Consider the following 24,349-nt stretch of genomic DNA (forward strand, 5'->3'; position numbering starts at 1 on the left):
AAGAGTGGGGCTTTAAACCAAACCAGTGCTCACTTTATTCATATCTATTGATATGTTTATTCTTTCTTTTGGGTAACATTATGTCTTTATTAATAAAATGTGATAGTTTCACTTGAATATGAAACAAACAGCATTTTAATTGGTGGAACAGCCACAAAGGACCAACTGTAGCAGTGTTTCGCTGCTTTTATTGAGTGCAAGCACAGCAAAGCACATCTCTAGGGAGAGGAGAGGTAGAAATGTTTAGTCTGTTCTTTGTGATCATTCGAAGCTTCCCAACAAGATCCCAAAGATTTGGACGGTCGTCCAGAACCTCCAAGTGTTCTAGGTCCTGCAGCTGGTGAAGTTGCAAAAAGTCTTTCTCTGGCACATGTTCATGGCGAATTTTAAGACTTTTCAGCTTCGGGAAAAGCTGTGGGATCTTAGAGGTGTGAGCTCCCAAATGTGAAGGCCAGGGGTCAATGTGGAGGTGGAGAAGGTTTGGCACCTGTGCTGCTACTGCCGCCATGTCTCCTGCAGATAGTCCTGCCACACGAAGAGTGAGGCTGGTCACTGTGGCCGGGATGGAAGAGGCGTACGTGTTGGCTGCAGGGCCCTTGATTACCAACAGGCTGGATAGCTGGGGGAGGTCACTCAGCCAGGACTTCAGGTAAAAACCAAGATGTTGCGGGTCGTCCATCTCAGTGTGGGACAGCTGGTGGTAAACTGAGAGACTGCGCAGGTGAGGAAGCAGTCTCATAGTGTCTGTAGGTAATGAAAAATTCATATAGTTCACAAGTTCCAAACTGGATAAAGCTGCAGGTCTATGGATTGCCTCAGTTGTGTCATAACAAAGCAGGACGCGCTTAAAGCACACAGAGAGGCGCTTCAGTTTGGGCAGGCTGTCAACTAAGACTTGCAAGCATGAAACTGGTGGTCCGATGGGCTCCAGATGATAATCCAACGACGTCAGGTTGGTAAATTTGGACAGTGCGGCCTTGAAGACATCCTTTGATGGGAGGCTAATGCCACACAAGCTGAGGTGGGTCAGCTGCTGTGCAGAAGCCGCTGGGTTTGCGTCACACAACAGAAAGGTGCTTCTAACAGCCACGCGTTTCACGTGGGGAAGCTCCTCCAAGAAGCGGAAGTTGGTCCGCGGGGTTCCCTCCACGACGACCGTGCTGACCCCAGGAAGACCCTGGGTGAGCTGACTCCAGTGCTTCGCCTTGTTGCTCCTCATCACCACGCTGGCTACTTTTCTGCGACGAAGACTAGCCCAAAACTGGTTGCTGTAGGGGCCATTCCTAAAACTCAAAACGACGCTCCAGCCTTTCCAGAGAGACCAGTGGTCAATAAGTTTTTTGAAGTACTTACACGTTGCCCTGACGCAAAACTTGTCCGACACGGGCAGAAAGGTAAAAACATGGTTCCAGACCTCTGACGGAATCTGCATAAACGACTGTGCCATCGATTATTCTAAAGGGCATAGGAACTGGTTATAAACAAAAGCGCAAAAACCCGCAATCCCCCCCAAAAAAAGACCACACGAACCGGTCCCTTCTTCTAATTTTTCTTCGTTTAGGTTCCTCCGGTTTCCAAACAAAACAGCAGATTTGTGCAACACCCCCATCTACCGGTGAGGAGTGCGATTCACGATTTTAGAAGCAGAAGTCACTTTCAGTCAAATTTTGTTTTAACTCTTAAGTTATTATTATTATACTTTAAATTGATATTAAAAAATAGTAATTATATTATTTTCAAAGGGTTGTGGAAAATATGAAGGCTTCAGCTGGTTTCCTCAAAAGTGAATGACGTAAAATTTGGCCAATAGTATTTAAGGAACCGCCCCATGATGCAACATGATTGGCCAGCAGTTTTTGATATACTCCCTAGCCAACCTTCCCCTTCCTCTTTCTTTCACGCGGCCCTAACGCGGTAAGTTGACCGTATGCTGCTGTAGTAAAACCCGGGAAAAGTCTAACTTACTGGGTTTTTGTTACAAAAATGGGGCCCAAAAATTCAGAATGCGTTATTAAATTCATTCAGTTGAAGAACATTCAGTTTGGTGTTTATAGGTGTAACATGACGGTGAAGGCGAACGGGGCCTGCTCTGCTAATGCTAACATTTTATTAGCATAGCGAAAGCTCTCTACTAACTATATCCATTTTCCGCCCAATTTAAAGTCGTCTTCTGTGTGTCTTCTTTCTGTCGTTTGTAGAGTTCACCTTGTCTTTAAACCAGTTCTTTGGCAATCCCTGGTAGCACTGTCAAGATGCCCAGGGAAGACAGGGCCACGTGGAAGTCCAACTATTTTATAAAAATTATCGTAAGTAAAATGACTGCAGGTTGTCTGTTTTCTAACATTTTATTTTCAATGTTTCCAGTCTGCAATGTTTACCTTTTAAGCATCCGGCAGATTTGGCTTGGTTTGAAATTTTATTATATAGTGAACATTTTCACAGCTGCAGAAAGTTTGTAAAATGTATTTTCAAAATATTTTGCAACCTTCACACCAAAACAAACGTGCAACTAAGGTTTTGAGGTGATGAGAGAATGCAGCACATCTTATTTGGGAGAAAAATGCCTAATTTTTGGAAAATTCTCAGTAACATTTTATTCTCTCCTACACATTTGTATTTGAGAACCGTTCTGGGTTTTTTTTTTTTTTTTGGCTCTTTGTTTTATCAATGCTCCTCTTCTATAACATCTATGTACATTGTTTCTGTCTTCAGCAACTTCTGGATGATTATCCAAAATGCTTCATCGTGGGAGCAGACAACGTGGGCTCCAAGCAGATGCAGACCATCCGTCTGTCCCTGCGAGGCAAAGCCGTGGTTCTGATGGGTAAAAACACCATGATGCGTAAAGCCATCCGTGGACACCTGGAGAACAACCCTGCTTTGGAGAAGTGAGTTCTTACTTTTTTTTTTCCCCCTGAGATTTTAAGTTTAGCAGGATATCTACTGTGCAGCTTGTGTGGTGCTGCATTGTCGTTCCCCCTGCTGAAAGTAACATGTTTCCAGCTATCCCTGTCTGTCTAGATCCCCGACAGTTAGGGACGCAAGGTCTCAGACACTTCACCTTTAAAAAAAAAAATCATTTGGTGTTATTTACAACTTACTTCTGTGATTCGACAGGCTTCTGACGCACATTAAAGGCAACGTTGGCTTTGTCTTCACCAAGGAGGATCTGACTGAAGTCAGGGATCTGCTGCTGGCCAACAAGGTAACCAGGTCTGGCTCAATTGTTCATTTGTTCAATGATTTTTGTTCAATCTATTTGGATTTCAAATCAAAAACACATTTTGTGATTAGTCTTTTCAAAGGTAATTTGATAACTTGAATTGGTAATGTGTACCCTTAGTTGGTTTGTGCAGCAAAAACGGCATATAAACTGTAATTGGCTACAAGCAAGAGCCTGTGCAGGATAAGTTACAATGCAGCTGTGTAGTACTGTATTGTCGTTCCCCCTGCAAACAGTAAGCTGTTTCCTCGCTATCTCTGGCACGATCTTGTGACTGCCAGAGTCGTATGGTTTCAGACACAATAGAATGCCAGTTTTTTTTCTCAGCTTGTTTTCTAAATGTAGCACGATTCTGTGGCTTTTCCCAGGTACCTGCAGCAGCTCGAGCTGGAGCCATTGCCCCCTGTGATGTCACTGTGCCAGCCCAGAATACTGGACTTGGTCCAGAGAAGACCTCCTTCTTCCAGGCTTTGGGTATCACCACCAAGATCTCAAGAGGAACCATTGAAATCTTGGTATTTAATGGCTGCAGGAGATGCTGATCTTTTTTTTCTTCTTTTTTTTTAGCCATAATTCTCATGTTTCTCTTTTTTCTTTTTAGAGTGATGTTGGTCTGATCAGGACTGGTGACAAGGTCGGTGCCAGCGAGGCAACTCTGCTCAACATGTTGAACATCTCGCCCTTCTCCTTCGGACTCATCATCCAGCAGGTGTATGACAATGGCAGCGTCTACAGCCCTGAGGTCCTCGACATCACTGAGGCTTCCCTTCAGGCCCGGTTTTTGGAGGTAAGACGTGCTTCATTTAGAGCCCTGAATCAGAGCAATTTAAAGTCTTGATTGTGTTTTTAATTTGAGTTAACTTTTATCTCTAGGGTGTGAGGAACATTGCTAGTGTGTCTCTGGAAATTGGCTATCCCACTCTGGCCTCCATTCCCCACTCTGTCATCAACGGCTACAAGAGAGTCCTGGCAGTTGCTGTGGAGACGGACTACACTTTCCCTCAAGCTGAAAAGGTGTGTTTCATGCTAAGATGCTTGAGTTGCCTTAGCATGTTTTGTTTTCATGGAACTGGAATAGAAATCCCACTGCTGCTGCGGTCTAGAGTAAAGCTAACATGACTTTTTTTGACTGCAGGTCAAAGCCTTCCTGGCAGATCCAACTGCTTTTGCTGCTGTTGCAGCACCAGCAGCTGCTGCAGAAACTGCCGCTGCTGCTCCAGCTGCCAAGGAGGAGGTTAAGGAGGAGTCTGAGGAGTCCGACGAGGACATGGGCTTCGGTCTTTTTGACTAAAGACCAGTAAACCAGACCTGATTTGAGTAAAAACGCAGAGTGTAATAAACTCTTCTAACAGCGTTAGTCCTTTGTCTTGGGTTTTTATTTTTTACCAGCTAAACCTAACTATGTAAGTCATAAAGTAGATGTGCATCTGAACTGATAAGTAAAGGATATCCAAAAGTTTCCAAATTGAGTACATATTAGTAAGGTAAATGTAATCCTATAAGAGGCCTGACCCATTTTTCCTTTAAAATGGTGTTTGTGTGATGCACTATAGACCAATAGGACCATAGAACACATTTCTAGCTGTTCAAATTCCAAAACTACTAAAACTGTAATGCGGAATTGTCTTGTGCCCCTGATGTTAAAAGCGATTTGGATGCCATGGACACGACCTTTTTAAATATAAGGCAGAAAATATGTCGGATTTCCCAAAGTAAAATATTAATGTGATCATTTTCTGAAACTAAATCCACTGTCTCCTGGTGGTTAAATTTTGGATGATTTCTAAAAAATGTACACTTTCTTTCCCCGTGCATTGTAGTCTATATTCTCTGATCTAGTGAGCACTGGTTTTTCCACTATGAAGATTTGGACCGCTCTACAAAAGGACAAACCCTATAGTGCTCTTAAGTAGTTCTTTTGGGTTAAACTTATCCAGAAATGTAAATTCAGATTATTTTTAATAATTTTAGGTGTTAAACCATAATAGAGTGGTTGGAGGTTATAGTTAAACATTTTGTTTTATATAAAGCCCTACATTTAAAACTGCTATCTACTCTTCTCACAATAGACTAGAACAAATACTTGTGCAAGTTTCACTAATTTCGAAAAGATGTAATGATCATCATTGATGTAGCAACACTGAAAATATGTAAAGGAAAAAAGTAGAAAACCTGAATCTGATTTTAAAATTTAAGGGCTCTGAAAATGAGGATTCTGTCAAAAGAAAAAGTTCAGCTTAATTTTGTAATCCTGGTTTTCAGTGAAAGGTCAAATGGTTCCTGTAGGTCTTCACCAGGTTTGAAAACATTGTAGCTGCTCCTTTGGTCCAATATTCTGTGCCGATCTCAAGAGCTGGGATGCCTTGGGGCTGTTGCTAGGCAACACAGACTTCAAGTCTCTCCACAGATTCTCTGTTGGATTGAGGTCCAGAGATGGGCAAGACCTCTCCAGAAGCTTGAAATGCTTTGTATCCCCTTCATTATCTGGGTGATGCTGGAAGATTCAGGCACATTTCATCCCTAATGCTCTGACTGATGGACGGAAGTTTCACCCCAAATCTCACCAACTTCTATGCAACTGTAATTGTCACTTCAAAAAGTTATAATAAATAAAAAATGAGACGTTTAACATTAAGGAGTTGTTACATTTATTTTTCATTACATTTAGTTACATGAACAAGTCATATCTGGCCCTTTGAGGACAACCATTATACTGATGTGCTAGGTGAAAATGAGTTTGACACACCTGATCTAGATGGTTTCTGGACACCTTTGGACGGGCCTGGACATGTGCTGGCCTAAGCAGGAGGACCCTTGGAGCGCTGCAATGTTGTGCGTTACTATAGTAACCATGCATACTGTGGTCCCAGCGCTCTTCAAGTCCTTGATTATTTCTCCTTTGTAGTTCAAGGATGTTTCCTCACTGTTCTCAAGATCCATTATACCCCATTATCCATTATGACATCTTGGATGGAATCCCAGGTAGAGGTAGATTGTCAGCGATTTTGTATTTCTTCCATTTTCTAATAATTGCTCCAACAGTTGATTTCTTCTCACCAGGCTGCTGATTGGTTCATCCCAGTCTTGTTGAGGTGTACAATCGTGTCCCTGGTGTCCTTTAACAGCAATTTAGTCTTGGCCATGGTGAAAAAGTTGCAGTCTGATTGATTAAGAGTGGGAATAGGTGTATACCACCAGGGTTGGGGTTGTAACACTACATTCTTTTTTATCCTTAGAAGCAAATCCCAACATACGGAGTTTTAGGGCCACGGGGAGGAAAAAAAATTCTGGCCAACATGACGAGATTAAAATCGTCATGTCGACTTTAATCTCGTCATGACGAGAAAAACTCGACACAAAGTTTCGAGAAAAAACTCGTCTTGTCGAGATAAAAGTCGATATAAAGTTTCGAGATTAAAGTCGCAATGTTGCGCGACAGCAGTGAAGCTGCGTCTTTCAGGAATATTCAGTGTTATGGCTAATGTTAGTGAGCTAGTGGCTTTGTATTTAAGAGTTTACGACAGAGTTTTATGGCCACCAAAAAAAAGAAGTTTTATTAGGAGATAAAAACTCGTAAATTTACGGGAAAAAAGTCATAGATTAACAAGGAGAAAACCCCGAAGTTGTCTGTTTATCGGAGCATCGCTTGAAGATGAAATATGTGGAGCCTTTTGTGAAGCTTTATTTCCGGGTTATAGGTTTAAAACAGAGATACTGAGTATTTTGGCGACTCAAAATCAGATTATTTTCAGTGTAGCAGTCTTTCCGGGGTTCGGTGTCGGTAAAGCGGACTTTCATATGTAAAATAAGAAGCTCAGAGACACGTTTGGGTGTAGAGGATCGCTGCAGCCTTTATTCTCCTTATCATTCACATAACATAACCTGAAGTTCATCTGTCACATTACGTCATGAATCTGTCATCCGATCACCAATGAGGAAGTAAACAGTGTTACATACGCCCCCTCCTGCAGATGAAGCGACCCGTTTGATCATTAAAAAACAAAGATGAATGAAAATAGTCTGTTATATTAGCATTACAACGTTGAAAAAGGCAAACAGGGCTTCTCCTCCTCAGACGGAAGCATCACACAAACATAGAGTCTTGTCTTTGGTGGAGGAAGAAAGGATTCAAGCAAACAGCTGCAGGGACAACCGATGACGGCTTCATCGGGCTGCAGTGATCCTGCAAACCAACCATCAATAAATAAACCTTTAATAACTTGTAAATCAAACAAATGAGCTTCCAGACATTTGGAACGTTATCAATAAACATTCAGCTCACCTGTTCAACTGAGTTTAGTCGGTCTGCTCTGCTGCTGCGCGGCGTTCACCTGCTGCTCTGCGTGCTGCTCACTTCCACAATAATCTCGTAAATTTATGAGTTTTTTTGCTCGCGCGCAACATTGCGACTTTAATCTCGAAACTTTATTTCGACTTTAATCTCGACAAGACGAGTTTTTTCTCGAAACTTTGTGTCGAGTTTTTTCTCGTCATGACGAGATTAAAGTCGACATGACGACTTTAATCTCGCCACGTTGGCCAGAATTTTTTTTCCTCACCGTGGCCCTAAAACTCCGTCGTACCAACAGGTGAATCAAACTTTGCGTTTTTATTCTGATCATAGTTTTAATAAAGAAAATATTCAGAACAGACATTTATTTTTCAACAACTAGACGGTATACATTTCCAGTTTACTTTTACCCGTTAAAATATCTGCGTTCTTGCTTAGCAAGACAAAGCATTTTCTTTTTCTCTCTGTTATTTTAAATCTAATTTAAGGAGTATCTATCTAAAAGTAGTTAATCTAATTTAAGGTAGGTGGTTTTCGGTAAAAACCCTAAAAAAATTCTAGATTTTGACTGTAAAGTAGAAACCACGTTTAAACAAATGTAAATCTTCAGTCAGTGTTGAGTGCTTTTATTGTGAAGTAGTGTACCGGAAGTTGTTGTCGGATAGCAGCTATAGATCCAACGTCTGCCATGGCCGAGGTGGGTTTTGAAGTTTAAAATCGGTATAAAATCACGATGTCAAGGTGAAAATATAAATATATTAGACCTGATCATGGATTTGGGAGAATATCGGCAAAAATATTGGTTATGATTTGAGCGCTGGATTAGTCCACAAATGTAAGCTAACATGTTATTAGCATACTGCGTTTTAGCATTACGGTGATCAACATTTATATTTCAAGATTTCTTATCATTACTAGTTTATAATATTTGTGAATATTCATTTTAAGTGTTTTGAATATTGATGATTATTGATTATAATACGCTGCATTTTCTGTTTTTGTGTATATTGTATTCAGGAAAGTGCATTTTCCGACACCGTTGTTCTGTTGTTGTGTTGCTATATCTGAGTGTTTTTCGTTTGTGTCATCAGACACACAGCTTACAAGACTTCCAGCGGCCAGCTGTGTCCTCCAAGGTGTTTATTCAGAGAGACTACAGCTCGGGAACCATATGCAAGTTCCAGACCAAATTTCCATCCGAGCTGGAGTCGAGGGTGTGTCCACTTTTCGCCATCTTTTTCAGGCTTGTTTAGAGATAAACATATAAACACGTGTCCTGTGGTTTCAGCTCGACAAGCAGCAATTTGAGGAAACCATCCAGACTTTAAACAACCTGTATGCCGAAGCAGAGAAACTCGGGGGAAGCTCGTATCTGGAAGGCTGCCTGGCTTGTCTAACTGCCTACACGGTCTTCCTCTGCATGGAGACGCACTATGAGAAGGTACAACTACTAATTTCAATCCTCATATTGTTGTTTCAACATTTTGTAATGCATGACTTTATATACAGGTGTTAAAGAAGATTGCTAGATATATCAGAGACCAGAATGAGAAGATCTATGCTCCTAGAGGCTTGCTGCTGACTGACCCCATCGAGAGAGGCCTCAGAGTCGTATCCTCTGTTTACTCGATGAGTAAAGGTTTCCTGCAAACTTTTAGTCCTTTGAGCAAACATCTATTCTTTAAATTCTTCTAAATATGAACATGTTTAACTGACTGGAAGACTATTAAAGTCATTTAAATCCTGTATTTATTTGTTGTTAATAACAAATAGATCAAATTATTGTAGATATTTACAAAAATGTCAGTTTTTTAGTACACAATCGTGTATTTCTTTCATATTTTGTATTTTATGTTTATGTATTTGCATAATGCTGCAGAAATAGATATTTAGCCCCTACAAACAATAAGCATTCTCTCCCTCACAGACTTGTTACTTCTTCAAAAAGCTCCTCTATTCTCCATTCGTTACCTGTATTATTGATTCCTGTTCTGGATTGATTCTGCCCAACTAGAGACTATTCCTGCATAATTAGGGTGTGGTTAGTGCAACAATGTGCATTTTGGCAGCACGTAATACATGAAGCCAGCATGAATTTCCATCAGTTTTTGTGATTGATTACACGTCATCAACCTTTTTTTAATTCCAAGAAGAAGCATGCATCGAATACCACAAAACACAAGTTTTAATAAAATAAAAATTGTTGACATTAAACATACGCTTATTTTTCGTTTCTAGTTGGACTTTAAAGGGCCCACATCATGCCGTTTTAAGCCTTTCATATGAAACTATATTCATATAGTTTCATATGAAACATAGATAATATATATAAGAACGATTTTTATAATGAAAAGCGAGTTATTTTTGCAGTTCATTTTCCTACCTTGAAGTAAGACAACTTGCCTTTCGCTCTCTATGTGGGCTCCGCCCATTTCATGACGTAATGCTAGAGTCGGCCTCGGCACCGTGTCTGCGTTTCGCCCAACAAAACAAACAACATCCGAACTTTTGAGTTTTAAAAGTCGATTACAGCTAGCTATGCAGAGAAGGTGGGTGTGTGTTAGCCTGGGGGCGGGGCTTGCAGCACAGACTCTTCCTGGAAGGGGCTGTTCTCCCTTGTCTATGTCAGCTCGTTTTTGTGGATTGGGAGGGACTGGTTCTCAGCGCGTAGGTTTTAGAGGAATACTCAGAAAGCTGTAAATCGATCAATATACCCCCTTGGGGTTGTTGTTTTTTTGTTAGGAAAAATTATAATACAATTAAAAGTTTAAAAAGTTGATTTAGTATGAAATATGCCCTTTAATATTGTGGAGACTGTGGTAGGAAAAAAAAAAGCTTCCTTCAGAAATCAGCCTCCTGTGGAGGAAGCAGAACTGCAGCATTTAGTTCTTAAGAATTGGGTCATATTTGGAAAGTCTTAAATATAAAATAAATAAATATACTCTTTAATGTCCAAATTGTTATGAGGGGCAGGTTTTAAACTAATGATTAGTTTTACTTTGGTGTATTATCCTTAACTTGAGATTTCAGGTTGAAATAACCATCTTTGAAGATAGAAACATTGGATCTGCAAGATAAAATAATCTTGAGGTAAGATAACTGTCTAATTTCTTTGTTTTTAATCAATGTACCTTCAAACATATCTCATCAAAAGATAGTATTCTGTAACACAGATCTTGTGTATTATGGCATTAGCTCTCTAAGACTTCATCTGTAACATCACTTGAAAAGTCATTTTTCTTTTATCTTTATTTTTAAATATGGCTTAGTGTTTTTTATTTTTCCTTTCAGGTTAAAATGATCCTCTTCCCTGACCCAGCGGTGTAAAACTGAAAATCTTCGCCTGAATGATGTAAACAGTTTATTCTGATCACTTTTGCCAGTTATTTATTTGTACTCTCATGTTTTCCTATTCGGATGTTTGTACATGTTTTTATAAATGCAAGGCTTTGTGAAGCGTGCCATTCTGCTAAACGGCGCTCTTTGGGTACTACCGAGGCTGGGTCCACTGCCAAATTCCTGAAAGCCTTCAATTTAGATTCATGTGATTCAACTAGGATTCCAGTAGTTTGAAAGTGTTACTTATAAGAACAGTTTTGTTATAAAAAAAAAGATTTCACACAGTGTTTTAGGCTGTGGAAAATGTCTTAACACAATTAGGAACTCCAATAAAGATGAACAGAAAGCTGCTTTTATCTAAAAATAGACAAGAAATGGCTTAAAAGGAAAATCAACTGAGGATTTTAGGGATCAATATTGAATTTTGTCATTAAAGATACAAATAGATTGTAACAACCCAACCCTATAGTTACCACACACACATGTTGGTTTTGTAGATTTGTTTTTTTTTTTTACTCAATGTTTTTTGATATACAGGTATTGCCACAGACTATAAACCAAGTGATATTTTTGTGTGTTTGCGTGTCCATGTGCTGCTCAGACTGACGGTTGTGTCAGTCTAATAGAGTTTGGTTTAAACACAAAAACTGTCAGCATGTGGTCCCTCCGTCACATCCTGAGACCTGAAGGAAGAACATGTCAGCCTTCTCAGAGACCAGGAGGACCAACGACTGGAAGCCTGAAGGGAAAAGGAGGTTGAACATACCAGTTACTATTCAGTTATGGTCACATAGTGAGAAATTCTGCCTCAAGTGTTAGCTAAAATAAACCATCATTTTCCTCTTTTTGCAGAGGTTTTTTGTTTTTTACAAGTAATCGGGTGTACTCAGAGCTGTTGTGTTGGTTTGAAATTTTCTAGTTTTATCCAGTTGCTCCATAACTTCCTGAACCTGAAAGTGACCTGATTGACCTGATGATTCTTCAGAAACACAATCATCCCACAGTGTACATTTTTTCTGACCATCTGACTGAGGGTTTTGGTTTTCTATGTACAAACTCACCCTTTTTTTAATAAGCAGACGAAGAGTTATTACGGTTGTTGAACAGTTCAAACCAAAACTCTCTTGACTTTTAACTGTTGACTTGAAGTTTTCACTCCTTTCAGCATTCAGTCTCCTTACTGTCTTTGATCTACCACCATGCCTGTTTCCCAGTTCTCTCTGCTCTGATTTCTGCTGATTTGCTGACTCGTCTCTGATTGACAGCAAGAAGTGCAGGGATGGCTGGCAGATAGGGTGGTAGTTCAGGGAAAAGGGTTGGACAGTGCTGGTACCTCAGCAAGCTGCTAAGCTTCTAATAGCTTAAAAGCATAAATGCATTGTTCAGAATGTTTACTGTCAACCTAGACTGTGTTGATGTTGATGAATTCACTATTTAGTCAACTGGGACAGATGCTGTCGATCACTTTGAAACTAAGTGGTTTGTTAAGGATTGTTGATCTTTTTAAAGATTTAAAGTTTTTTTTGGTTCTTAATCTTAAGTGGCCAAAAAGTTAATTGTGAAATGAGTAATTGTGAAATCAACAGCCCATCATTTCCATGACTTGCAGTCATTTAAAGCGAGTGTTGATAAAGCTTTAGTGTTGCTGTTTTAATATGACAGTTCAGTCAGGCAGTAGTGTTTTGGACCGCTGTCTTTGGCGAAACCCCCATGAATCATTGCAGCAGTGTCACCCTTACATGATGAACCGAGTGACCCCGACGTCTCTCTGTCTCCTGGTTTGCTGTGGAGCAGACTCAACCCGGTTAAAAGTGAACGTACTCCATGCATCACAATGAGACTCATTGTGTTTGTTAATGCTAACCACAGTGCTGAAAGTCATGGACACTGCCAGCTTGGTTATATCTGATTGTGTTGAAGGATCAGTGCCTGCCGCCTAGTGGCAAAACAGTAAAACGTTTATCAGGAGTTCAAAAAAAAAAACACCAACCAACACATTTCCTACATCTTGATACAACTGGAAATAAATATTGAAAAAAACATGCCACTTTCATTTTGTAGTACTTCCTTTACAATGACAAATAATTTCTAAAATTAAGGTAACTTTCCAAAAGTTGTTTTCAGTCAGCTTTTTTTCATGCAACCCATCAGCTGAGTTGCAATGGCATTTTTTACAGGTAAAAAAACATTTTCCATCCCACAATGGAGATTTTTTTTTTTGTTGCTGCTGAGGACAATAGAAAGGATATGTGGGAAGAAAAATACACATTTTAAACAAAATACACAACTGGAGGTTTAAATTCCATTGTGGTCATTTGTATTGCACAATCCAATCCAGCCTGTTGTTCAAATAAAGTCTCCAGATGTTTGTAGCAGCAAAGAATTTCTGCCTCTGGATGTTGGGATGGTGTTTGGCTCCACTGCAGGCTACCTCCTCCTGACATCTGTGGTGAGCTTCTTCATCTCATCCACCAAAAACAGGATTTTCATCAGTGGATCTTTAAGAGATTTGAATATAAATAGCGAGGTTTCCAGAAGACTAAGCTAATCTGCCACTACTGATTCATCTCTATCACAGAGACATGGATCAGGTGAAGCATCCAGAGTCTTTGTGGAAAGATTTATAATCCACAAGCTTTACTCTGCTTGAAAAAAAAAACACAGAACAGCACACACTGGAAACCTTCTCTCCACAAATTCTGCTCCTCATCCTCCTGCTGGTGGACTGTGGAGTCTTTAGCCTCTGGATCTCCCTTCGCTGTAGGTCATCATCGTGGACAAGCAACACACTGCTAAAAATGACAAAAATCTGAAATATGTAACACAATTGTTTGCTTCACACACACACACTTGATACATCAGAACAGTTGAGTCCCGTTTTGTGGACCTTTTCTCATGTGTGTGACATTCAGCATATCTTGGTGTCATCATGTGGTTTCAGCATGGTTGCTGATTACCGATTGGTTGATTGGTGACAGCATCTCTCAGCATGTGATGGCAAATGAATGACTGAATGCCACACGTGTTATCATGAGATCCTGTGAGGAGTCTCATTTTATAAGCAGCATTGTGTGCACGTGAGTGTAAACTTGTGTGAGCCAGCCCCTGAAAGAAGACCATCCTTGTGGATGAGGAGTCCTGGTCTACCTGGAGAAAAAGAAATTGAAATGATGGTCAGGGTTTGGAGTGAGAGCTGGAGGTGAATGTAATAGCAGACAAAACTCTGCCGGCATGCATTTGAAGAACATTTTTTTTAAAGCTCAATCTTTTTTGTGTTTTTGTTTTTGCTAAAGAACAAAAAAAAAAGCAGAGATCTCTGATCTGGTGATCAATTCTGGATCAAAAATAATTGAACAAATCCATAGTTTCATGTCATTTCCCTGTTTGAGTGTCATTTCTGAGATTTTATGTGAACTTTAAAAGTTCATCTGACAGCTTGCTGGTGGATTCTCGAAGCACCAGTATCATTTGTTACAATTCTAGCTTTGTGGTTTTGTGGTTTGTTCTATGTTTGGAGGTGCGTCCTCGTGTCGTTTGGAGGCCAGTGCTGCCATTTCATTCAGTCAGATATTGACCACCATCGCTTTCCTCTCATGTCTTTGTCACCATAGGTTCTAGCTGATGTTCATGTTTTTTCCCCTCATGGACCTGGAAACCAATCCGCCTTTTGATTCTATGGTCATGAAAGCCCCAAACCGACTGTCAATCACTAGATGGTTTAATCTAAAATCTAAAGAGGATTACAAATGAAGAGTGTTATAGGAAATGTGGATACATAAAGTTAGGGTCTTCTAAGGATCCAGGCAACATTTCTATGTACATGGAAAGCTACAGAGCCCAGAATTTAGCAGTTTGTTGGCTCAGGGTTTGTTTCTTCAAGAAACTATCAGTTGCTGTTTGTTTGAGGAAGCCAGGATGAGGGTCTTCAGGTAGGAAGGTGTCAAATCAAACCCTCTGAATCTGATGTGTGCAACAGAACAGATATTTGTGATTGATTAAAGGACCATCTGATTCTGCAGGCTGGTCGCCCTGTCAGAAGAGAGTTGCAGGACAATAGTGTGTGGATTGTTCACTGTACTTTGGTTTTTCAGTTGGGTTCTTGGTATTGCTCATGTTCTGATTGCTGGTTTCCCTCTGCCAGTCACACCAGGTTTAGGTTGCCAATCATCCCAGTTTTCTTGATTTCAGTGTATTCAACAGTCTGGTTTTCAGTTCTTCGTTGTATAGTCATCTGCTGTGTTACTTTTTTGTTTCTCCATGGGTTTAGTCTTGCTTAAATGTTGACGTTTGTGCCACCACGCCTGGTCCCCTACACACTGGATTACCACCAATTCCTCACAGAGAGATCCAGAGGAAGTGGTGTTTGTTCGCCCAAAGAGGACAAATGTACATCCCCCGAAAATGGTAAAGTTACGGTTGTTGTAGATGTGATCCCAAACAGTCTTTCACAATAGTTGATTACTAAAGATCAGAAAAGAAGGGGGCAGAGAGCAGATCCCTGTGAAACACCAGTGGAAATGCAGCTGAATAAAGCTGTGCCATAAATGTCAAGTTTACACAGCATAAAACTGAGGATTTAGTTGAGTACATGTGAGGAAAATAGCTTAAGATGGAAGGCAATCTGGTCAAAAAGAGCAGTGAGGTGATGCTAGAGGCATTTTGATGTGTCTTGCTCTGGCAGGATACGGAGAATAATGTAATGTTTGGAAGTATCACAGTGACCCATCTAGCGGGGAGAACTAAAGACTGATGGCTGCTACCTTGTTTGAGAAGCTGAAGAGGTCAGGAAGACCTGAGGAGAAGGACAGAGATGGAGAAGGGATATGAAGGCAAGCTCCCTTCTCCACCAACTGCTGCAAATTCTCATGTGAACTGATGGAAACAAATATTGTGAACAAATGTGACTTTGGAACAACCCCGCCCCTTTTTGTGACATCACAAGAGAGCGGTCATAAAGTGGCCACCGGCAGTCAGGAGGACACGCCGGCATTATGTGGTGCCGAACCATTCTGCTGCAGGCGGTCAGACACGCATCCACCAGCAGACAGGTCAGTGTTTGTGTGTGTGATGTAGCTGAGACAGCCGACCCACTCTGAGGGGAACTTTAACTCACTTCTTACTTGATTCGCGTTCTATCTTTCTTTTTTGTTTTGCATGCATTGTGTGTTTGATGTTTATGTGTACAAACAACAGATTGTAAACTACAGCAATAAACTGAAGAAAATGATGATAAACTAAAATCTAAAAGAACAAAAAGAGACCTTTTTTATATCAAAACTAGACTATATCCCACAATCCAATTGTGACAAAGATTTTGCTTGACCTGTCAGTCAGCCTCTCACCTGTCTGTCACTTTTGTTACCTGTCTGTACCTCACCTATAGTTTCTCACTTGTCTTTTAGCCTGTCATAATTTCTCTCACCTTTATGTCAATATCCAACTTATACGCCAGTCTTTGATTTGTCCTTTAGTCTCTTACTTGTCTATCAATCTCTCATCTGTCTCACCAATCTATCAGTTTTCATGTGTCTTCCATTTTTTATCCTGTCTGTCTCTCACTTGTCACACTCCATCACATTTGGTGATGGTCTTTACCATTCTGTCGGTCTTTCACTTCTTTGTCTTCCTTATACTTATTGGTTACACCTGAACATGTCAACATTTAACTTTATAGCTGTTTCATATCTGTGTCTGAGGCCCTTAGTTTTCATTTAGTTTGCATTAGTCGATCAATCGACTGAATCGCTGAGTTGATTTACTGTATATTCCTACGATCCAACCAGATCAATCTGTCTGAGGCAAGCTGTTGAACATAATCGACCTATAACATTATAACATTTTCAGTTCGTCACATGTCAGCTCTTAAATGTCTACCTTTCTCTCAGGTGTCTTTAAGTCTCACCTGTGCTTCAGTCCCTCTACTGTCTGCCAGCCTCCCACTCGTCCTGTCTGTCTCTGTTTCTTCTCTTCTGCTCAGGTGGGTGTCCTCTTTGATGTAGACGGTGTGCTCCTCCGTGGGGGTACTGTGATTCCAGCCGCTCGCCGAGCTCTCAGGAAGCTTGTGGATGAAAACAACAACTTCCTGTATCCTGTCATATTTGTCACCAATGCAGGAAGTTGTCAGAGATTACACAAGGCACGCCAGCTGTCTCACCTGCTGGACATTCATGTAGGTTGGTTGGAGTAGTGGAGGTTTCACTTGTTTTCTCAAAGCTGCTCCTCGGTAAATAAATAAATGAAGCGATTTCAGTTTGGTTTGTGGTTTTCTTTTTGTTAAACTTGAATTGATGACTCTCTTGAGATTAGATTTGATGTTAAAGCCCCCCCCCCCCCCCCTCGTGTTTTTCACAGGTTTCACCTGAGCAGGTTGTTCTGTCCCACAGTCCTCTAAACATCATGAAGACCTTCCACAACAAGTGTGTGCTGGTGTCAGGACAGGGACCAGTGACCAGCATCGCCCAATCGTATCCTTGTTGCTACTCTGGTCTCCTGACTGAAGCTTCTGAATTGACAGGAATACGGTGACACAAACACTTTTCACGGTTTCACTGACAAACCGGTTATCAGATAGTCATGCACACAAGTCTGCACCTAAATTCATGTGCGACCCTGATTAGATACATGTTGGACTCTTGACTGAATAGTCAGTTTGGGCTTCCAAAAGGTGGTAACCATTGAACAGCTGTCACAACATCACCCCCTACTGGACATGGTGGACCATAACAGAAGACCCACAGCCCCTGTAAGTCTTCCCTTGTAAAACACTACGGACTCTGCATGAAAGGTCATAAAGAGCAGAATAGCAAAGTGCATTTTATGAAGCACAAGGTTTAGATCTTTTCGATCCAAATACATTTGTAACGCCATTTGGTCGCTGAAAAGAAAAAGATAAAAGTAGGAGGATCTTGATCGGTTGGTCGTCCTACTTGTTGTTTTGAAGTCAGCCTGAATGGTTTAAATGAGGACCAGTATCTGACTGTGTACTCTTCTTTTTTTCTTTTAGCTATCTCCTCTGGAAGATCTGCCCCAGATACAAGGTAAATCAATGATGCTAAGAACAGATGGTTCATCCTTCACTTCATTTTACATCAGACTCACAAAGACTTGTGCTTTCCAAGTGTCAACTACACTCCAAATTGACTTATTTTACCAGCAACCAAAATGACTGATTTCCAGAGATTACCAGAGTACCTTAAATTATTTCTAACCGCCTGTCAAATGCTGATGTGGATTTAAATGTTCAGAATATTCAGTCTGTTGATCAGCTGAACATTGACCCTTTTCTACAAGCTCCAGAGACTGATCACTTTAAAAAGGCACAGGTTAGGGATTATTATCTCTTTTACCACAAAAGAAATTAGATTTTTTTTGCCTTCTCTTAAATTTGTTGATGGAATACTCACTTTGTGAATTTATTTAGAACCATCTTTTACAGTTTTAATGTGTTTTCAGAAGTTCAAAGTGGATTGAGTTCTTGCTTTTGCCATCTCAGAAAAGAAACATCAAATATTATGTTTGTTTTTTCTAATGTTAATTTTAATTTCGGATTGCAGATTTTTAAAGATAAGTCAAGGATCGGCCTGATAAGAACAATTACAGCAGAAAAATCACAAGATAAATGCATGGATGGCTTTCTTTACAGTACCCTACTCTGAGGCTTTCTGATTTTAGAAACATAAAAAGTCAAAGTCTACAAAAAACATCACAAAGTGACTTTTATGCATCAAGCCACTTTGGCTTCAAAATTACCTTAATTTAACTTGAAAGCAAAAAAAGTAGGAATTTTTTTTCATAGCAGAAAATAATTTCAGGTGTCAAGGGTTGAACTCCGTAAGTAGGAAGAACAGATATTGTTATTGACCAAATTATTACCATTCAGTCATATTAAATCACCAATTAAATTCCAGACATGCTGAACTACAAAAACAGCAACCTTGGAATGATCTAAACTTATTGTTAAAACAATTATTGTGTAAAATGTGTTACACACATTGGACCCTTCTCTCAGGGAATCAAATCAAACTTTATTTATAAAGCACTTTTCATACAGACGTAACGCTTTACATAGTAAAAACATTTATCAACCTAAAAACCAAAGGCAAAAACAAAGACCTTTGCACACACAAAACTTTTGAAACGCACAGAATACCCCCCATCCTCAATGCAAAAACATTATAAGGCATAAAATAATTCATAAATGAGATGCAAAGAAGAAATCTGGCTTGATGCTGAAATGAGGAAACAATATTTTGGGGATCTCCTCGATCAAAGCAGAGAGCCAGACCCGGGAGATCCCACTGAAACAACTCTGTTCACTGAGGAGGCTTGATCACTGGTGTGGAGGATTCCTCTGAGGAAAACACTGGAATTAATTCAATTCAATTTTATTCACATAGCCCAATATTACAACCATAGTCATCTCAATTGGCTTGTATAAATTAATAATTAAGACAAAAGGTAAAAGGAATAAAATAGACAGAAGCAGAGATTAGTAACCAGCTAAAAAAAATAATACATTGCCTTTAATGGAGGAGAATATAATCACTATGAGTGAATCAAAATGACACAGTAAGCTGTAATCAATCAAGGAAACATTTACTTGTTTGATTCCCATATTTACCTGCAACTGATAAGTTTCAGTGAAAGACTGGGAACAAATTTGAAAGTCTGACTGAAGATTCGAAACGACATCTCTGTCTCAAGGCAGACACTCCTCCACATTATCTATCACTTTTTGACTTTCCTGTTGGCAGAGCTGGTGAATGTTGAGCCATCCACATTCTCTCTTTCAGTAAAAACAACCGTCGTATACAGCATCGAGGGAAATATTTATTTGTGTTTTGACGTCCTTTTTGTTTCTTTAGAGACAAACTACAACCATCAGTGGAGATGGTTGATAACATTTGTTCTCAGTGTCGTGCCTGCTGACTATGTGTTGCCGCAGCCATCATCCTGTTTGGAGAGCCGGTCCGATGGGAGACCAACCTGCAGCTTCTGGTTGACGTCCTTTTGACTGAAGGGAGTCCCGGCAGTGCTCATGACCCCCAGCCTCCCACTCAGCTGCCCATCCTCGCCTGCAACACGGACCTGCTTTGGATGGCAGAGGCCCCATCGCCACGGTAACAAGAACACAGCGGAGGGATGTGAACCTCAGTGCATATCCAGTGGTGACCCCATGTGCTGTTGCAGGTTTGGTCATGGGATGTTCCTGCTGTGTCTGGAGGCGGTTTACAGGAAGCTCACCGGTCGAGAGTTGCAGTATGAGGCCCTGCTGGGAAAACCCAGTCTGCTCACGTATCAGTATGCTGAGCGGCTGCTGCGAACACAGAACCACAACCGCAAGCTCTCCATCATTTATGCAGTCGGGTAAAAGAGTTAAAATCCCACTACTTGTCACACTTGAATGAGATCTATTTGCTCTTCATTATACTTATTCAGTGAGTTAAATGCAGGACTGGTACATGTGACATCAGCGTTCGATATCCAGAGGGCATCATGAGCCTCATCCAGTATCCTTGGGCAAGACCTTTGGCGCTACTGCCTAACTACGTAGCCACAAGGGGGCCCAAGTCTGGGTCCCCTGTGAGGGTTCCCAGCCCGGATAAAATACAGAATTGTGGCAGGAAAGTGTGAGAATCTCTGCCAAACCACCAGTAAAAATGTGTGACCCCTGAATGGATTTTCTGAAAGGTAAACAACAACAAAATTAAACTCATCCTCTGGGGGAATGATGAGCTGCAGCCCAGCCTTACTCAAGCAAGAACTAACGGATGAATTACATCCACCCTTTTGCTACATACACACCTTCATACACAACACGGGTTTCTGGACACACTGTAACCCTTGTGCTATCCTAGGCACTATAACATTGGGAGTTGAGTCATCTAGACCCACTAGACAGTGCGCTGAACTTTTTTTCTTCAATGATTTGTGATCTTCACTGGTGTCCATGGATTACATGAAATCTTTCTACCTTTATCCACCTTTGTAATGGTAGGAATAACACGTCAATGTAAGGGTGGGGTAATTTAAGATAGCACAAGGGTTAAACATATGGTGTTGAAGCTGGACTGTCACTACCTGATTTCTTCGTTTTTTCCGGAATCCGTTTTTTTTGGGAGTTTTTCCTTACCGCGAAGGGGGGTCTAAGGGCAGGGATGCCAGTATAGCATAGTCAGTTTATTAGTTCATTTTAGTATTTTCCTATTGAACTCTTTGTATTCGTGATCCTTTTAAGTTCATGTTTTACTTCGAAGCCCATCGAGACGACTGTTGTTGTGATTTTGGGCTATACAAATAAAATTGAATTGAATTGAACCTGATACTAGCACATGCACTCACAGGCTCACAGGCCTGGTACAAAAAGTCAAAGCAGTGCAAATCTCACAAATCTTGCTCCAGGCTTTTTCTATCACAGCTCTGTTCCGATATTTGAAAGACTTGATGTCATATAATTCCATCTGGGTATAAACTGCTATGATTAATACATGATCAATTTTTAAAAGGTTGTCACTTCCATTAATTAAAAAGGATGCCACCCAATCTGAGTCCCTGATTGGTAAGAGTTCAACTGGTTTAACCTTTCATTGTGCGTTCAGTGGCTGTGTGTTTTTTTTTACGATGAGCCCAAAACAGACTTAAAAACGTTTGTAGCAACACGTAAAGTGGGGGTTTTGAATGCTGAAGCCCGAAACATGCATATACGCACGTTTACATAGGTTTTTCATTGGAAGTGGTCACTTCAATGAGATCTGTTGTTAAACAGACTAGTTGGGTGTTAGGCGCCGCTCGAGTGGCAGCCTGTTGCGGCAGCTCCTGGTTACGCTGTAACCATTTATCTATTTATCTATTCTATCTATTCTTTATCTATTTTCAAGAGCGTACCCTGTGCAATAACCGATCATATGATCATCCTGTGCAATATTTTGGAATGTATGTGTGTATATTGTGTATATAGGTGTTTATACTTACTCCATAGTCTTTTTCTTTTACATACTGCTCTCTATTCCTGTACTGCTGCCACAATAAGGAAATTTCCCCACTAATAGAGGAATATCTTATCTTATCTTATCTTGAATACTCAACCAACATCTCCCAGTCTCAGGGTGGACACTCTTCCATGGGGCCAGTTGTGATATAATGATAGAGCAGCCTTTAACCACATGTGTAACAATGCCTGAAAAAATAGCTTAGATGCTATCAATAAACTGATTTGACTCATGTACACTGACCTGTGATGACTTCGAGGTTCTGAAATAACCAACACAAAACAAATTGTAGCACTCATTTCTTGTGCAGTGACAATCTGATGACAGACGTCTATGGTGCCAATCTATACAACCGCTACCTGAGTCAGCAGCCCGAGGCCATGAAAAGTGGAGCCAAACGTGTTGCCCTGGGAACAGGGGGCCCCATAACCATGGAAGAGCAGGAGCCGGTGTCTGCTACTGAGTGTCGCTCCATACTGGTTGGTAGACACTCTTTCTACATCTTCTGTCTGAGAACAACCTTAAAGCACTAAGGGGCTATACAAATCTGCACCTCAACGGCCCACAGCAGTTCTGAAACAATGCAATTTGAACAGATGAGGCCATAGTGAGGACGTTTATAATGTCCAGCATCACACCAAAAAGCAATGAAGTACATTCGAACAGCACCATCACTTGGGGTCGCTCAGTGTGGCTGGTGTCTTTCATTTAATGTTGGTATTTTGTTTTCTTTTCTGTTGAATCATTATGTCTTCTGAAGTTGTAATTTATTTTTAAAGACATCACAAAAATATGCTGAGTTTTTCATTTTTAACAGACATTTCCCACATAAACGAAAGGTTCTAGAATATTTAAAGATCCACATGTCAAAATTATTAAAGTGAAAAAAAATAATCATGCTCATAGTGTCTAGATGTCAGTGTCAAATATTCTTAGAAACCCAGTAAACCACAGTCACAACAAAAATAAATGGATTCCAGTAAAACTAGACCAACACTCAAGTGACTCGTGTGACTTCAAAAAACTGCAATTCTGCCATTGAAAGTGATTTCTTACCTTTTTTTCAGGTGTGCACGGGTGTTTATAACCCTCACTCCCCATTGCCTAGCGACCAGAACAGTAGCATCACAGAAATGGTGTTCCATGGTCAAAGAGACTTGGTCTTGGACCGGGATCTGTTGGAGCCAAGTCGGGTGGTGGAGGATGTGGAGGCTGCTGTTGACTTTATGCTACAGCAGGAGAGCTCTGATGCTTGATACCTGTCTTACATCTGGGCTGAAGGAGATAAATGTCTGACTCCCACTTGATGGTGAATCTCTATGTGGAGTTCTGCAGCAAGTGAGCTCAGTTTGAATGTCAGCTATTGATGGGTTACTGCAGACCATGAAAAATAAACAGTTTCAAACCTCGCTGTAAATAAACAAGTATAATCTGAGTTTGCTCTGTCTATTTCTGACTGATATTATTATATAGCTATGATCACTATTATAAAAAAAATATTTTAGCCTTGCATCCTAAATGCTTCTTTAGTTCTAAGTTACCGGTGAGGATACCAAGGGTTTTGTTAAAGATAACTTATTTCTTTGTGGGCCGCACATTGATTAATTTTGGGGCCTTGAAGCATCAAGTTTTGGCCTCTTTGGAAAAACTGACCAGACTAGATTTGTTTTTTATTGATCAGCATCAAGCAGAAAGTCAAATTTTTTCTATTGTAAAAGCGTTCCCAACATTTTTTTAATTAGAATTATGCTGTTTTTAGGTAAAATTTTAAAAAAAAGTCATTTTCTAGGACAGTTTCTGCATAGCGGCAGGAATTTCATCTGAAATTTGCCTCTGAGTTGTGGGTGGGAATGTCTGCACAGCGTGAGCCTTCCCTCATTTCCCATCATAACTTTGTTTACATTCTCTCCAGCTAGCTAACAACCCCTCACAACCCCAACCTATATTAGCGGTGCAACAAAAACGGTGAGCAATATTGAAGCTTTTTAGCCGTACAGTTTTGAGCCAAACTTAGGTTGAGATGAGGAGAACGAAGACACCCAGGGATCTATTTGTCTTCAAGTGGATGCATCGGAATGGAGCAGAGCAGGGAGCTTGTGGCCCGCCAAATCTAGCTTTTACGTAACAACTAAAGGCTTTTTCACACAGCATATTTTTGTCTACTCCTGATTCATCCCAGTTTGAGTAAAGAAATACTCAGAATGCAGTTTTAATTTTATGTTTTATTTATTTACGTCCTCTATCATCAGAAAATGCCATAAGAACATGTTAAAAACACCAAAAATATAATATTCATTGGGTTGGGTCTGTAAACAAGAACTCTCCAAATCTGTCTGTGATGATTTTGTAGCTTTCTGGCAAAGATGGAGCAAGTCAAAGCTGCTGGAGGAAACATTAACGAAGCACTAAAAAAAACATAACACTAAGGTTTACTTAGCTCTTTATTATGTTTTTAAGTTCAAAATATCAGTATGTGTTATACAAAAATGCCTTCGAAAGTACAGTTTC

General features: G+C 40.3%; 3 protein-coding genes across 5 annotated transcripts; all 3 read left to right on the forward strand.

Annotated features, from left to right (window-relative positions):
- The first annotated feature begins 1,663 nt into the window (after positions 1-1,663).
- Positions 1,664-4,580, forward strand: rplp0 (ribosomal protein, large, P0). Its single transcript, XM_023955033.2, has 8 exons — positions 1,664-1,914; positions 2,199-2,306; positions 2,713-2,888; positions 3,118-3,205; positions 3,592-3,738; positions 3,825-4,010; positions 4,097-4,237; positions 4,359-4,580. Exons 2-8 carry the CDS (start codon positions 2,253-2,255, stop codon positions 4,512-4,514), a joined length of 948 nt encoding a protein of 315 aa, XP_023810801.1. The 5' UTR covers positions 1,664-1,914; positions 2,199-2,252; the 3' UTR covers positions 4,515-4,580.
- Positions 4,581-5,222: 642 nt separating this feature from the next.
- LOC111947425 (golgin subfamily A member 7-like) lies at positions 5,223-11,704 on the forward strand. Of its 2 annotated transcripts, none has more exons than XM_078947463.1 (6): positions 5,223-6,211; positions 8,606-8,728; positions 8,803-8,955; positions 9,024-9,125; positions 10,545-10,604; positions 10,806-11,704. In XM_078947463.1, the coding sequence occupies exons 1-5, from the start codon at positions 6,182-6,184 to the stop codon at positions 10,590-10,592; spliced, it is 456 nt and encodes a 151-aa protein (XP_078803589.1). In that variant the 5' UTR covers positions 5,223-6,181; the 3' UTR covers positions 10,593-10,604; positions 10,806-11,704. The 2 variants fall into 2 exon arrangements, with proteins under 2 accessions (XP_078803589.1, XP_078803590.1); XM_078947464.1 differs by lacking the exon at positions 5,223-6,211 and adding an exon at positions 8,071-8,211.
- Positions 11,705-12,709: 1,005 nt separating this feature from the next.
- Positions 12,710-23,276, forward strand: LOC101172237 (haloacid dehalogenase-like hydrolase domain-containing 5). 2 transcript variants are annotated; one of them, XM_004068888.5, is made up of 9 exons: positions 12,710-15,901; positions 16,831-17,022; positions 17,205-17,317; positions 17,502-17,595; positions 17,857-17,890; positions 19,798-19,972; positions 20,043-20,219; positions 22,152-22,320; positions 22,909-23,276. In XM_004068888.5, the coding sequence occupies exons 1-9, from the start codon at positions 15,845-15,847 to the stop codon at positions 23,095-23,097; spliced, it is 1,200 nt and encodes a 399-aa protein (XP_004068936.1). In that variant the 5' UTR covers positions 12,710-15,844; the 3' UTR covers positions 23,098-23,276. The 2 variants fall into 2 exon arrangements, with proteins under 2 accessions (XP_004068936.1, XP_011473467.1); XM_011475165.4 differs by lacking the exon at positions 12,710-15,901 and having other exon boundaries at positions 16,572-17,022.
- Positions 23,277-24,349: the final 1,073 nt, after the last annotated feature.

Source organism: Oryzias latipes, chromosome 5 (assembly GCF_053564925.1).
Source record: "Oryzias latipes strain Hd-rR chromosome 5, Olatipes_Hd-rR_3.1".
In the NCBI taxonomy this organism is placed as follows: domain Eukaryota; kingdom Metazoa; phylum Chordata; class Actinopteri; order Beloniformes; family Adrianichthyidae; genus Oryzias; species Oryzias latipes.